We start from the raw sequence: 16,484 nt of genomic DNA on the forward strand, positions 1-16,484 counted from the left end.
TACTCTTTTCCCCCAAAAAAGGAAGAATATAAGCCAGGGAGAGGGGGCTTAATATTCATATGCCCTGCTCTGCCAGGATCTATGCCCTGCCCCCCTCCCTCCCTCCCTCCTCTGCCAGGCTCTGCACCCAGCCCCTTTACTCCATGCCCTGCTCTCTACCCTGTCCCCCACCTTCCCTGCCAGGCTTTGCACCCTGTCCCCCCTCTTCCTTCCCTGCCAGGCTCTGCACCCTGTCCCCCCCTCTCCTGCTGTCCTGCATGCCTCCACCGGGCCTGCTGTATGACCTGGTGGGCTGCGGCAGCCATTCAGGGAGCGATTCAGCACCAGGCAGGAGCGCAAAAGCTCGCTCATGTCCAGTACACTGCTGTGCTACGAGAACCTGAGGCAGCTATTCAGGGAGGGGCTCAGTGTGGGACAGGAGTGCAGAAAGCTCCTGCCTGGTATATCGCTGGACCACCAGGGATTGAAAAAGGTATATGGGGGAGGTGGGAGAGAGTAAATAAAAATTGTCAAGAGTTTGCCAGGACAGGAGACAGGAGGGATCCCTCCTGCCTTGGCCCACCCTGCCAGGTCATACAGCAGGCCTGACTGAGGCCTGCAATGTCCGGGAGGGAGGCCGGTGGGCATTGACCCAAATATAAGCCAAGACCCCCATTTTTGGGTCAAGGGAGGGTTGGGGCTCTATGTCAGAAAGGGGTAGATTTAAAGGGTTGGCATCCTGGATTTTGAGCAGAAGTGTCAGGGTTGTCATTGGGGGAGGAAGGGTGCAGTGTTTTGGTGAGGGAAACAAGATAGTGCTCAGGGAACAGGGTCTATGTTGAGGGGATTCAGGGTTATGTTAGAGGGGATAGGCTTATGTGTTGGGGAAGGTTTTTGATTGTATATAGGAGATCGTTGGAGTTCTGCTGCACCTCCTGTGATAATATGCTGTACTAGTGGTATTGCAGCTACAGTTGCCACAAATGTTTGAGATGGTAGCAAGTTCAGCTACGCTATCAGCAGTAATGACAGGTAGGATGTGGTACCAACTAGTTGAGACAGTCAGCCATTCACCAGCCCATATCACTCCCATCTACCAACCACCCCCACATTAGGAAGCTGACTTCTAGTTTGAAGATTTCAAATAGCACCCCCCTCCATGGAATTCCCCCCCTAACCTGGTGACATCCCTCCTCTAGAGCCCCACTCCTATAGACCCCCATGACACCCCCCTTAACCAGTAGGACTGCCCCCAGCACTCCCCCAGGTGAAAGTCCAACCGGAGGGGTATATACACCTTCCAGCTGGTAGGCTCGCTACTCCAAAATGGCAGGCCTTCCTGTTCTTACTGCACTTCTTTGAAGGAGTAAATGTGCAGATAGACAAGGGTGACCCAGTCGACATCGTATATCTAGATTTTCAGAAGGCATTCGACAATGTTCCGCATGAACGTCTACTTCGAAAAATTGTGAGCCATGGAATCGAGGGTGATATACTCACATAGATTAAAAACTGGTTGGCTGATAGGAATCAGAGAGTGAGGGTGAATGGACAATACTCTTAATGGAAAAGCGTCACGAGTGAAGTGCCACAGGGTTCGGTGCTCAGGCCTGTGCTCTTCAACTTATTTATAAACGACCTAGAAATTGGCACAACGAGAGAGGTGATTACATTTGTGGACAATACAAAGTTATTCAGAGTAGTGAGGACACAGAAGGATCGCAAAGACCTATAAAGAAACATAAATACGCTCGAGGAATGGGCCACGAAATGGCAAATGAGGTTCAACGTGGATAAGAGTAAAGTGATGCATGTCGGTAACCAAAATCATATGCACGAATACAGGATGTCCAGTGCTATACTTGGAGAGAGCCCCCAGGAAAGAGACTTGGGAGTACTTGTAGACAAGTAAATGAAACCGTCCGCGCAATGCACTGGGCGGCAAAAAGGGTGAACAGAATGCTAGGAATGATTAATAAGGGGATCATGAACAGATCTGAAAAGGTTATCATGCTATTATACCGGGCCATGGTATGCCCCCACATGGAATACTGTGTCCAACACTGGTCCCCGTACATGAAAAAGGACATAGTACTACTCGAAAGGGTCCAGAGAAGAGCAACAAAAATGGTTAAGGGGCTAGGGGAGTTGCTGTACAACGAGAGGCTAGAGAAACTGGGCCTCTTCTCCCTTGAAAAGAGGAGACTGAGAGGGGATATGATCAAAACATTTAAGATATTGAAGGGAATTGACTTAGTAGAGACCCTCTCCACGGTGAAGAGAACGAGAGGGCACTCACTAAAGTTAGAAGAGAAAAGATTCCGTACAAACGTAAGGAAGTTCTTCTTTACCCAGAAAGTGGTGGAGGTCTGGAACACTCTCCCGGAGGCTGTTATAGAGGAAAGCACCCTTCAGGGATTCAAGACAAAGTTAGATAAATTCCTACTGGAACAAAACATACACAAGTAAGGCCAATGGTCTATGACCTAAGGGTTGCCGCATGAGCAGACTGCTGGGCACGATGGACCACTGGTCTGACCCAGCAGCGGCAAATTTTATGTTCTTATGTTCTTGGAACATTGTGGGATGTGGCTTTGTGCGGGGGTTCAAGGGTGGTGGCGGGAGGCAGTGGGTGTCCCTCCTGCTAGATGACTTCATGGGGGGGGGGGGGGTTAAGGGGTTCCTTACCATGGCTGCTCAGCTAATCACAGCAGGGAGATTTCCCTGTCAGGATCAGATACAATTCTCTAACTGGTACCTTTGACATGAGAACTGGTTAGAGTCAGGGTGGTTAGGCGGGGTTAGGCATCAGTCCATTAGGGAAGATGCAATTCTATATAGGATGCCAGTCTGCGATTCTCAGCTGCATCCTGTAGAGAATTTCCCCCTTTATGCTTTTTTTCTTGCTTCATTGTGGTTTGTACTTTTAGTCCCTCTTTTTCTTCCACAATTTCTAGAAAGGTACAGATGTTTAAAAGTGATTTTTAGTTTGAGGATCTTTCAGACATTGGGAAGCTTATGCCCTCTTTTACTAAGGTGCGCTAACTGATTAGCGCAAGCTAAACACTAATGCGTGCATGTTAGTCTAGGGGCACGTTAGTGTTTAATGTGTGCTAATTCGATTAGTGCACGCTAATCGGTTAGCACACCTTAGTAAAAGAGGGGGCAAGTGTATTCGGATGGCAAGGAGGCATGGGAAGGGTAAGGAAAGGGTGATACTCCAAGCCACATGTGCATTCCTTATTTCATATGGGAAATATATGCTTGTAGACATCAGAATTTAGAACCATTCACAGACACAACTAAGTGCCTGCATTAGGGGCAGCAGTAAATTCTGAGATCTGGGGTCCTCTGATCTCAGTGCTACACCCATACCCTCCATCCCACAGACCAATCCCCGGCATACAAACCAACCCCCTTGCTACTTATTTGCCCCTCACCCCCTCCCCAACTTACACACACACCGAACTCTCACACACTAATAGAGATATCCTGGACCCTTGGGGAAGACTTCTGATATGTGGCAGACTCTCCAAGACCCAAGGTCATCACTATAGCCCTACCAGGTGCAAGACCCCCACCCACTCCTATCTTAGTTCCTAAACTAATTTAGCGTCCATGGTGTCAAGAGGCATACATGATGCCCACTCACTCCTAGCTTGTAGTCTTCGGCTATGCAAAATGGCTGCCAAGACCTCTAGCAATTATATCACTAGGAGTCAAAAATCCATTTATGGGCATTTTCCCTATATGAATGTCTGACCCTCTAGCAGAAATATTGTGGTATTACTGCAAGAAGTCTTCTTTGCCATTTTGAATCACAAGAGGCCAGAAGGTGGGAGTAAGTAGGCTTCTCTCCCAACCCACTAACCACCAGAGGCTCCCAGTAGGTCCTGCCATAGCAGGAGCAAAAAGAGTGATCCTCACCACTATGTAAAAAGGGAATTATAAAAAAAAACAATACAAATAAATTCTAAACCAGTGGTCACCACATTTTCTTGAATATTCACAGCCATTTCCAGAATATGTCTATTTCATCTCTGGTGTCCTTAATATGAATGGACCTCATTTGGGGGAAATAAAACCTACTGAAGCCTGATATGATTGGAAGAATTGCAGAAAGTAAAGACTTCTAGCAGTAATAATGCTAACTCATTCTTTTTCAAGCTGAAAATAGCTGTTCTCCTGATCATTTCCAATGCAAAACGACAAAACACTGCATTTCCAAACTGTGGGTCTGTGATGAGGATCCAGACTGCGCAGATGGTTCAGATGAAGCAGACTGTGGTGAGTAAAACACATGACCATTGTCTACTGTCCACTGCATTTTTGTTGGATTTCATGAAGATGAGATTAGGCTGTTTCTACAAACTCATTTTACTTGCTCTGTTCTTTAGTGTGACAAAAACATTTGAGCAATTTATTTTTTCAATTTTCTATACTGTTCTCCCAAGGGAGCTCAGAATGGTATACATGAATTTATTCAGATACTCATACGTTTTTCCCTGTCTGTCCTGGTGGGCTCACAATCTATCTAATGCACCTGGGGCAATGGGGGATTATGTGACTTGCCCAGGGTCACAAGGAACAGTGTAGGTTTGAACCCATAACCTCAGGATGCTGAGGCTGTAGCTTTAACCACTGTGCCACACTCTCCCCTTTTAGCCTTCCCTGTTGTAATACCCTATGGTAAGTAGAACTCTACCACAATGTCAACAGGGGATAAAAATAGAGGATCTCTAATTAGAAAACAAAGGATGTAAATTAAAGAACTAGGGCCGGTATTGGACAGACCTGCATGGTCTGTGTCCCATATATGGTGATTCGGTGTAGGATGGGCTGGGGTGGGCATCAATGTGAACTCCACTAATATGTAAAATGAGGATGTTACTGGCCAGACTTTACGGTAGATATCCTGCAAATAATGGGATGGTTGGATAGGCTGGAGTGAGCTTGGACGGCAACTTCAGCATTTGGAACCTAGAATACCAGACTTTACAGTATATGGTCCAGAAATATCAAAGAAGAGATAAGTCAATCTAATCATTTTTTTTTTTAATGGGTATAACCAGGGCCGGATTTTCCTATAGGCTAACTAGGCTTCAGCCTAGGGCCTCAAGATCAAGAGATGCCTACATTCAAATTGTTAGCAAAATTAAAATTACACTATTCCAAAAACAGTGAACACTAAAACACTGAACCGAAAATAAGGAGAAATTCTACGCTTCGGGATCGGAACCGGCTCCGGCCGCAACGGGTCGTCGACTCGGCTTCTCCCTTTTTTTTTCTCGCCCTGGGACGAGGATTGGGGAGGGAAAGACGTCAGTCCGGAAACAGCTGGGCAAAGCCCAGCCCCACGGGGAGAGAGGCAAAACGTGGATCCGTCAGGACAGGGCGGCCCAGACTGGCATCGGGGGGGGGGGGTTTCAGTGGAAGGGGGATGGGAGGCAGGCAGGCTAGCATCGGAGGGGGAGTGGGGGAGTTTAATGGAAGGCAGGCAGGCAGAATGGCATGGGGGGTGTTCAATGGAAGGGGAATGGGAGGCAGGCGGGTATCAGAGGGGGGGTGAGGTGAGAAAGGATGCACTGGGGGCACTATGGACATAGGAAGGGGCAATGTTGTGTGTTATGTTTGATTAGTTATTGTTACAAGTACTATAAATGGTGCTGAGAATAAATGTCCAAATAATTGTTCTCGACTTTTTTTTATTTATTATCCGTGTCACATTTTTTATAAAGGTTAGTACCAATAACAACATGTTTCATTTAACATATTGATATATATCACAGTAATGATGTATTTTATTATCTCTCATGTAATTTACAAACTTAAAAATGGGAGGTGAAAGGGCCTCATAAGTGGAATAGCCTAGGGCCTCTTTTCATCTAAATCCGGCCCTGGGTATAACTTATGGGCAGACTGGATAGACCGTTTAGATCTTATATTACTGAACCTGAAAATGCCACCTCTGAATGGGTCTGACTTAAACTTACACTGAACTAGTCTCACAGCTAGACGGGATATCATATGAAGCATTGTCTCTAAATCACGTTCTTTCTATATGGTCAAAACTGTGCACAAACACATGATTTACTTTAGATTGTTAAACCATGTATGCATATTTACATTTTTGGAACAAACAACTGGCATGTTAACTGGGGTTGTATGCTACAATATTGGTAAAGGAAAGGCAAACTGCCACAAAATTTTGTAAAAATAAGAAAACACATCAAGGAAGTATCTGTGGGCAAAAATGTTACCTAAAGCAAATGGCCTGGCAGACAATCTATAATAGAGTTCTGCTTCTTAAAGTGTGTTGAAAAAAACATGCAAAAATATGTCCAATCCGGGCAAAGTTAAAAACAAAACCATTCCTGCCACCAATAATGGCCATTGTTATGACTATAGTAATGCTAACCCTCACAAAGAACACATACACCCATCCTTGGAGCATCAGCCTTCCCCCTTTGCAGAGACGAGAACAGATGGAGTGCAGACCTAACTAAATTAAAACTTAACTTTGTATACTGAGCAATCACCAAACAAGGAGCTCAACTCGGTTAACAATATTGTGAAAGAAAAAAGAGCCAATAAGTCAAAGAGTAAAAGACTGAGAGTGATTTCAAAAATGATTTGCAAACATAATTGTTTGTAGAGATTTATGAAAAGATTGTAAAGAGACAGAGACCCTTAAAGTAAGGGGTATTCCATTCCATAAATCTCTTTCTCCTCAACAACGCATTTCCGGTCCTATTAACTCTCCTCTTCCCCCCTCTTAAATTCAATCAATTTGTACCTCGCTTAATCTATTGTAAACCGCATAGAACTTAACGGTATTGCGGTATATAAATTGTTATTATTATTATTATTAGACCTAGATTTACTAACCCTCCGAACTGTGTGCGATCCATTTCTGTTTGCATGCAGGCCGACAAATTCACTAAAGGCCTGCATGCAAATGGGGATAATCATTAACACGCCCCCTACCCATGGCCAGGATCACTAGAGAGCGATCTCCACTCATGCGCACACCCTGACAGTAGAGATAGGAAAAGCAGCCTCCTGTCACTGCTGTCAGGGCTCAGCCCCGATCTCTCCTGCCTGCCCTGCTCTGCCCTGATCTCTCGTGCCTGCTCGCCGGACTCTCCTGCTCTCTGCCACCATTCCCTGCAGTGCAAGCCCGTGGTTTTAAAGCGGGCCTGCACTGCGGAGAATGGTGGCAGAGAACAGGAGAGTCTGGCGAGCAGGCAAGAGAGATCGGGACAGAGTAGGGCAGGCAGGAGAGCCTATTCTAGCCCCACCCACCGGCCTGACACACCGGTCCTGCCCAACACCCCCCTATGTCCCGATCTCTCCTGCCTGCCCTTCTCTGCCCCGATCTCTCCCCTCCCGGCACGGCCCTCCCGGCATGGCCCTCGCCACCCTCCTGGCACGGCTCACCCACCCCTGGCACCAAAAAATTGGGAGCAGGAGGGGTGCTCAGTCCCTCCTGCTCCTAGGCCTCCCACCCCCCAGCCGACCCCTGGTCGGCCCAGGCGGTCAGGCCTTGGCCACCCACTCCAGTACCTTTAAAATAGTTGGGAGCAGAAGGGGTGCCCGGTCCCTCCTGCTCCTTGCGACAAGGCTCCCTCCATCTTCGCGAGCAGGAGGGGTGCCCGGACCCTCCTGCTCCTACGCCAATCTTCAGGAGCAGGAGGAAAGTCCTCCCGCTCCTGCTCCTCCATCCGGCCGCCACCCAATAGTGGCCTTAGGCCCCGCCGCGGCGCATCATCTGATGCACGGGAAGCGGCCTAAGGCACTGACTGGCTGAGGCACCTGGGAGGAGCCTGAGGTGCCTCAGCTAATCAATGCCTTAGGCCTCTCCCCATGCATCAGAAGATGCGGGGCCTAAGGCTGCTATTGGACGGTGACCAGATGGAAGAGCAGGAGTGGGAGGACTTTCCTCTTGCTCCCGAAGATTGGTATAGGAGCAGGAGGGTCCGGGCGCCCTCCTGCTCCCAAAGATGGAGGGAGCCTTGTCGCAAGGAGCAGGAACAATGATTTTTTTAATAAAAATAGCCTTTGAAAATGTCTTAATGCCTTAAATCATATTTTAAAACAATTAAAGTAAAATAGCTTTTAAATTCAACATTAAAACATCATAAGGTCCTCATTGATCTTAAAAAGCACAACAATGTAAATACAACCCTTTGCCTCACACCATAGTTTCAGTAACTTTAAAAGCAGTTTACTGCTGGTTGAACTTTTAATTTCTTGGATTTAGGTAATGTGGAACAGTCTAAAATGATACTCGTAACAAAGTTAACCTGACATTAGTCCACTGTTTCTGTCTTGAAAGACCAGGACAATGATGAGCATGAATCTAGTCTTCCCATATCCTTCCCAAATTGTTATGCCCTAAATTTTGGACTGAAGGATGAGGATGTTATTAGTGTCACTATTAAGAAATTAAGAATGTATTCTAAATGGAGCTATTAACATGCCAGAAGGCTCTCTACAATAAACATGGAATTTTGCACATAATGTATCCTAGCTTTAGTAGTTAATATTAATATAGTGAAAAACCTTGGCTCAGCTTAGTAACCAAGGTCTTAAGTATAAATAATGCACAAAAAGCAAATTTCTTTGAAGAGGAAGTCCTAGAACAAGAGGTCAAAGTGTGAACTGTTGGAGAAGAATATTCATAGGCAAAGCTAGAAACTTTGTTCACAAGAAAATGGCAAAACATGTCTATTTGCAATAAAGCAAAGTGAAAACTGAAGATCAACCAGGTAGGAGAACTAACCTTCAGGGATTTTAATGTATAAGATAGGGATATATATTACTTTGCTCATTTATGGTTCTTTGGGGCACTTAAAAAATTTTTTTAATGCACATTAAATTGATTATACTTGCTTATGACTACAAATTAACATGCATACAATCAATTTATACATGTATAAAAAATTCTACCTTATGCACAGAATGTGCACATTAAAAATGAAAATGTGGAAGGAGAGCATGCTGTTAAGCCTGTCTCTTGGGCCCCAATGCACAAAAGGTTTTCAGTGCCAGTAAGACTCCTTAAAGCAGTCTTACTGGCAGGAAAATCCTCCTCCCAATGCACAAAATGAATATATGAGGCTGCTACCTATCATCATAGCAGCCACCGAGAATTTTATGTTAATTCATTACAAGGAGCTCATTAGTATTCCAATGAGCACTCCGTGTAATGCACAGCAGAGAAACGTGTTGTTTCCCGTGCAAACTTTAATGGCAAGGCCTGGGCTGTTATAGCCTTATTTTCCTGTCAGTGCCTGAGCACTGATTGGCTCAGGCCCCGAAAGGAAAGTAAGGCTTGACAGTTCAGAACCCCCTACCACAAATTAAATAAAAAAGACTCCCGTTACCTTCTCCCCTACCTCTGTGCCTCCAATTTCCTCAAGACATCCATAACCCACCTGTCCCCCCTCCTGCGACCTACCCCCCAATGCCGAGCCCCCTCTAAGAAACCCTGGACGTGGGCCGGGACCCCATACCTATTTTTTTGAAGTTAGCAGGAGAGATGCCCACTCCCTCCTTCTACAGGGCTGAGATGCCCCATCCCCTGATACTCCCACCCCCATACCATTTTTTAAAATTAATTTTGGCAGGAGGGATGCCCACTCCCTGCTGCCAGCAGGCCCACCTCTTCAAAATGGTCTGCTGGCGGGAGACAGTGGGTATTCCTCCTGCCGATCATCAGAATAAGGTAGGGGGTGGGGGATTGTTGGGGGGACCTGAACTTGTGGCAGGAGGGAGTGGGCATTCCTCCTACTGGTTTAAAAAAAAAAAAAGTATGGGGGAGGGGGGTCCTGGCACAGGGTCCTAGCCTAATATTTATTTTCTAATGGGTGCAGATGTTGTGCTGGTAGTCCAGCGAGTTCACTGGGGGCAGGAGCACAGCCCCCTCACTCCTGCCCCTTGAGGGCGACTGTCTTAAATGGTTGTCATGATTTTTCATGGCAGCTTGCAGTGCTACAGGAATTACCACAAGCTGCTGTGAGAAGTTGCATCAGCCATTTTAGATAGGCACTCATAAAGGACAGGAATGAGGAGCCTGTGCTCCTGCCCCCAACAATCCCACTGGATAATGAAAGATTCAGGTAGGCCAGGGAAGGCTTACCTGGATGGCTGGGAAAGCAGGGGAGGTCTTCTATGGAGATAATTTTTGCCTGGGCTGAGGAGAGGGGGGAAGGAAAAAAGGGCATTGTTGGGGGGTGGGAGTGGGCTCTTTATTTAGAAAAATGTTTTGCAGGCCCTAGCCCAATATTCAGCCAAGGGCTGCATAAGCTCCAGCACTCAGCCTGCCTGAAATTAATCCTCAGTATTCAGGGCTGGTGCCTAGACATAGTTTAACAATGAATACTGGGGGCTAATTTAGCTGGTGACAGTCAATGTTAAAAAAACACTGACCATCACCAGCTGAATTTCAGGGGGATGGTGTCTACCTATCAATGAAGGGACAAAGTATCTTCTATGACAGACTGATTAACCTACTAAGGAACAATTGCAATTAGAATCACTTCATATAGGTAAACAAAACTCCCCAGGTAAGTGAAAGCCTGCAGGAAGGTAAATCATTAAGAAGGGAAGTTATTTATTTATTTATTTAAGCATTTATATACCACTTATAGTCTAAGTGGTTTACATTCAGGCATTTTTCCCTGTCTGTCCTGGTGGGCTCACAATCAATGATACTGTAGGTTACCATTAGGAGGGTTACTAATAACCTGAATAAACAGTAAAATAACCCTAATCCTGAATACTGAGGGTTAATTTCAGGCAGGCTGAGTGCTGGAGCTTATGCAGACCTTGGCTGAATATTGGGCTGAGGCCTGCATAACATTTTTCTAAATAAAGAGTCCATCCCCCCAACAATGCCCCTTTTTTCCTTCCCCCAGTGATCATCTGGTCAGTTTGGACATCTTTTGGCACGCTTTCATTATTATAACAGGTCAAGTCCCAGCGATCCCTGGACATATTCTTGGATGTTCAATTATGACCACAAAGGCCCGGATCCTGTATAAGATGCCCGGGAGGGGCATCCTATACAGAATTGGGCCTACACCCACCTAAAATAAACCAGATTCTGTAACCGGCATCCATGTTACAGACGCCAGTTACAGAATCAGGTTAGTGTAGACGCAGCCGCTATACTTATCGCAGCAAGGGATCTCCCTGTTGCGATAGGTATAGTGACCATGGCCGCCTATCTCCCCCCCCCCTCCCTGAACGAATGAGGCAGGAGGGATGCCCAATCCCTCCTGCCCAGAAGACCCACCCACCACCCCCTACAATTGCCAGCAGGAGGGTGCCCAACCCCTCCTGCCGGAAGAAGACCCCCACACACACGATCGCCGGCAGGAGGGTGCCCAACCCCTCCTGTTGGAAGAAGATCTCCCACCCTCCCCCTTGATCGCTGGCAGGAGGGTGTTTAACCCCTCCTGCCAAAAGAAGACCCCCCAACCACCCCGGAAGAAGACCCCTCCACCCCCCATGATCGCCAGCAGGAGGATGCAGGATTTATACGGAGTAATACTTTCCATGATGAGTAAAAGAGCATTGTGATTTTGTTTATCATGACAACTACAAGACTCCTGAGGCAGGCTTCTTGTGTGCCGAAACACAATCACGTTGAGTCAATCACAATAAAAAGAGACTGAACACCTTTGTTGTTTTTCACATGTAAGTAATGCCCTATTCACTTATTTTATAATGACACTTACCTGCATAATTATAGAGTACCACTTAGTGCCATGTTTTGGTACTAATTATGTGGTACCCTATTGGCTGCCTTTTACTGAATTGCTCCCAGAATTCCAAATGTGGTCTTACCAAAGACTTATACAGAGACGTTGTAACTTCCTGCTGACTATTCTTCTCCCTGTGCACCCAAAGAAAAGAACTTTGCCCTTCCCGCCTCATATACATTCTTCCAAATATAAAATCTAGTTGCAGGTAGCTATACTTTATTAAAAGGCTTTGCAGCATATTCATTTCCTACTAAAGTTGGTTTTATGGTCTCTCAGTCAGAAAGATAAAATTTTACATGTATAGCAGAATAATTCTGGTAAGATTCTGGGTGATACAATTGAAAATAAATGATGTGGGGAAGCATCTGAAATGAGACTGAGTTGTGAAGGACAGTGTAGGAGAGATCCTAATAAAAATGAGAATTATTGAACCTGTGGCAAATGACAGAACTCAAGAAGGACAAATGTGTAATTTATTTTTATACCATGTAATTCAAAATAAAGGTGCAACATGTATTGTACAGGTTATTAAATTGAATAAATGTTATATGAACACAAACAGTACCTGGAAAAGGGTTCACATTCTAGTACATTTTTCACATTGTGCATTTATAAACAATAAAGCTATTTTCCTGACATTTCTGCTGTATATGATTTTTTTTTGGGGGGGGGGGGGCGGAGGAGTGGGAAAGAAAAGAGATCTTAATAATTACTTATGGAAAGAGAGAAAAGGAATAGAGAATGAGGGTGGTGAAGAGATAGAGAAGAGATGTCTATACCTGAAGATTAGAGGTTGATCAATAGAGTGCCAATATATAAAAAGGGTTCCAGAGGTGATCTGGGCGATTACAGACCAATAAGCCTGACTTCAGTGCTGGGCAAGATAGTAAAAACTATTATAAAGATCAACATTGCCCCCTGTGACCCTGTCTTCTTCCTCCAATATCCAATATTGTTTCTGTGTCTTAATTTCCTCTCTGTCTAGCACTGTCACTCTCTGTCCCTGTCCCTATGCTCCCTCTATGCCAAACATCTTTTTCTCTGTCTCCCTTATCCTACTGCTCTCTTCCCTCCCCCCCCCAAAAAAAAACCAACAGGGCTTGTATGTCTTCCTTGCAGCACCCTCTCTTCCCCTGCAATCTAGTCTCTCTCTTTCCCCCTCCCATTTAGCATATCTCTTCCTCTTTTGCCCTCCCAATCCTGTCTCCATTCTCTTTCCTTCTTCCACTCCTCTCCCCCGCTGGTCCAACATCTCTCCATCTCCATGGGTCCAACACCTCTCCTTATCTATCCCTTCCTCCACATTTACCCTCCTTGGGTTCAGCAATACCTCTTCCTGTTCATCCCTTCCTCCTCCCTCCCCCAGGACCAGAAGCACATCTTCCTGTTTCTCCTCTACCCCTCCTCCATTTATCAGTACTTCTTCATGTCTATACCTTCTTCCTCCCCCTTCCTAGGTACAACAGTACCTCTCCTTGTTTGTTTCTCCCTACTTACCTTGGGTCCAGCAGAACTTCTCTCTATCCATCCCTTCCATACTCCTCTCTGGGTCCAGCAGCACTTCTTCTTTTCTATCCCTTCCACCTCCTTCCTCGGGTCCAACAGTATCTATCCCTGTCCACCCTTCCACCTCCTGCTCCTCCCCAGATTCAGTGGCACCTCTTCTTGCCTATTCCTTCTCCCACCCCTTGGGTCAAGCGGCATATCTCAAATCCTCCCCAGATCCAGTCCCCTTCCTCTGCAAAGTCTGATCTCTCAACACTCATCAATCTGTCAATAGCTATATCACAGCGATCAAAATAGGTGGTTTCTATGAGGCTTCAGGTCCTTCCCTGTGATGTACCCTTCCTCATCTGAAGCCACTTTCTATTTCCACATAGGCAGGGCACACCAAAGGGAAGGCCCAAAAGAAGCTGCCTCTTTTGAGTGTTGAAGGAAGAGGGAGGCATGCTGGCACTTGGACACTGGGGCTGGAGCAATGGAAAGAACAGGCTTGAATTTGGACTTCAGGCTGGGGACAATTAGCCTCCCCAAGCCTCTTATAAGGGGCACCTATGCCTTGGGGGGCTTCCTCAGGCTCAGGCGCACTTCAAATGAGTGCTGCACCGACTCTGGCCCAGTGTACTTATTCTTATGATGTCACAGATGAAGATGAGGATAGGAAATTGAGACCTAGAGGGAGAGGAAGAGAAAAGGAATCAGAGATCAGAGGGAGAATAGAACATGAAGAGAGGAAAGGGAAGGAGAATACAGAGAGTATCATTAAATGGAAAAATGGAGATCCGGTAACAGGAGAGGAAGGGGGGTAAGATCCACTTTTACCAAATTTCCTTGATGCTGATCCCCCTGAAGCCTCTGGACATCTCACTCACAGCTTGCACTTTCTGCAATCTATTCATTGTTCCCTAATCTCTTCTATTTCTTTCTTTCTTTTTTTTTTTTTTTTTAATAATCTTTATTCATTTTAAAATAATTTCAATAAGTGAAGAATAATAAATAAAACATTTACACTATAGACATCACTTAAACTATTACAAGATTCTTACAGACCAATAACCCTCCCACCCAAATTATTCTTTATCATTCAAGAATCTATAGATCTATCATAATTCCGTAATTCACTACATATTTTAAACATAAAATTACACATTTATCCACTTAGACATATTTAAACTTATAAACCACCCTGTCCCCATCCATAATATTATTTGATTATAACCTTTATATTCCTCTCCCCCTCCCCCCTCCCTCCCTGGATGTGCAATTCTTCTAACAACAAAAGTAAAATTATATTAAATCTACAAAAGATGTCAATGGACCCCATATTAGAGTTTTTAAAATTCCCTAACTGTTCAGCCCTCATTTTTTCTTATTTATAGATTTGACATAAACTTGCCCACCAGAATGCAAAATTGAGACGATCCCAGTTTTTCCAGTTACGTGTAATCAATTGTATAGCTGTACTTGTCATAATTAATAAGAGACTTCTTTTATATTTATCTAGTGGATCTTTGATATACAAAATGGTACCACAGATTACTACTTCATAAGTTAAAAGAATCTCAAATTCTAAAATATTAGTAATATGTCCCCAAATCGATTTCCAAAAAAACAATATCTTAGGGCAATAAAACAGTAAATGATCCAATGTTCCTATGTCAAGATGACAGTGCCAGAATCTATTAGACTTTGAATTATCCAACTTATTCAATCTAACCAGGGTCCAAAAAGAATGATGCAACAGAAAAAAACAAGTTTGTTTCATAGATGCTGACGCTGTACACCTCATCCTCCAAGACCAAATACGTGGCCATCGAGATGCAGAAATATACTGCTTAATCTCAATGCTCCAAATGTTTCTAAGAGCATTTTGGGGTTTCTTATTCATAAGTTCAGATATTAATTTATACCACTTAGCGGCTTGATGTCCTAGGATGTCCGTCTGAAAACAGAGGAAGCTGTAATAATTTTTCAAATTACGCCACTCAGGGAACCCCTTCTGAATAGCCTGCTTCAGTTGCAACCATTTATAAAATTGAAATTTAGAAATACCAAAAGATTGTTGCAGCCGTGAAAATTCAAGCAATCTCCCATTTAAAACAACATCCTCTAATGTTCTTATGTCTGCTTGCATCCAATCTTTCCAGGCAATTTTAGAACCGCCTATTTGTATCTTGGAGTTCAGCCAAAGGGATTGACACAAAGACTGTTCTATAGGGATTTTGGTTAACTTATTTATACATCTCAGGAATCTCTTCTATTTCTAACAATCCCTAAGTGAATCTACATAAAACTCTCTAGCTACCACATTCGCTCAGTTACTGTCCTCCCCCTCTTAACCTCTAGCTTTAAATCATTTTCAAATGAATTCTTTATTTATACAACGCTTTCTTGAAGTCTATTACTGTTTTGCTCTACCTTCTCCACTGAGAGATGTATTTCATCATGCACTATTCACTCTTTTTATTACCAACTATTTATGCCTCCTTTATGTCTCATGCCATGACCCTCTGTTCTATAATTTGCTTTCCAAAGAAAGCATTTGTTTCTTGTCCATTCTTCCTTTGGAGGTATTTATATATCAATATCATATGTCTCCATGCTATCTTCCATTCTCACCACAAGGAATACAGGTTCAGATTGTGGGGTAATTTTTTTACATTTTTCACATACATTCATACATTTCAATGCCCTTCTACAGAAACATGACCCCTAGCAATAATACTGTGAGACTATCTCTGAGGTTTGCCAGCCTCTTTTTGGATCATGATGCCAGCAATTGGGGATTGCTTCTTCCTGAACCACTAGGGACCAGGGACTTTATAAAGATAGGTACAGAGTGGCTTTTATGGGGGGAGGGGAGTTGTGTGGTCTTCTATTGTGGATGGGAGAACTAGTGGAGAAGGGGTTCTACAATGGAGAGCCTTTCTGGTTAAGAGGGGTACTGGGGGAGGGTCTTAATTTGGGGGCTGCAAAAGGGAGTTTGGCCTTGTGGGTGGGATGTTTTGGCCACTATGAATTTGACAGGTCGCTGGCTCTTTTAAGATGCACAACATTCAAAACTTAACCCTCCAAAAATAGGAGAGAAATATCTCACTCTATACTAGTTAAAAAGTCACTATACCAATCCTGCCTTTGAAGATCTCTCAACTACGCAGATTTTTTGCCCAGGATTGTTTTTAGTCTTTGATCCTTGAGTTTTTGCATTAGGACTTTCAGGGACCCCTGAGG

The 16,484-nt window shown here is 44.5% G+C and overlaps 1 protein-coding gene across 1 annotated transcript in view; it reads left to right on the forward strand.

Moving 5' to 3' along the window:
• The window catches only part of LRP1B (LDL receptor related protein 1B), a 1,445,547-nt gene that overhangs the window by 1,134,977 nt on the left and 294,086 nt on the right, over positions 1-16,484 (forward strand). The window contains exon 64 of the mRNA XM_033944130.1: positions 4,147-4,266. Coding sequence (XP_033800021.1) covers positions 4,147-4,266 — 120 coding nt within the window. The remainder of the gene's footprint in view (positions 1-4,146; positions 4,267-16,484) is intronic.

This window comes from Geotrypetes seraphini, chromosome 5 (genome assembly GCF_902459505.1).
Source record: "Geotrypetes seraphini chromosome 5, aGeoSer1.1, whole genome shotgun sequence".
In the NCBI taxonomy this organism is placed as follows: Eukaryota; Metazoa; Chordata; class Amphibia; order Gymnophiona; family Dermophiidae; genus Geotrypetes; species Geotrypetes seraphini.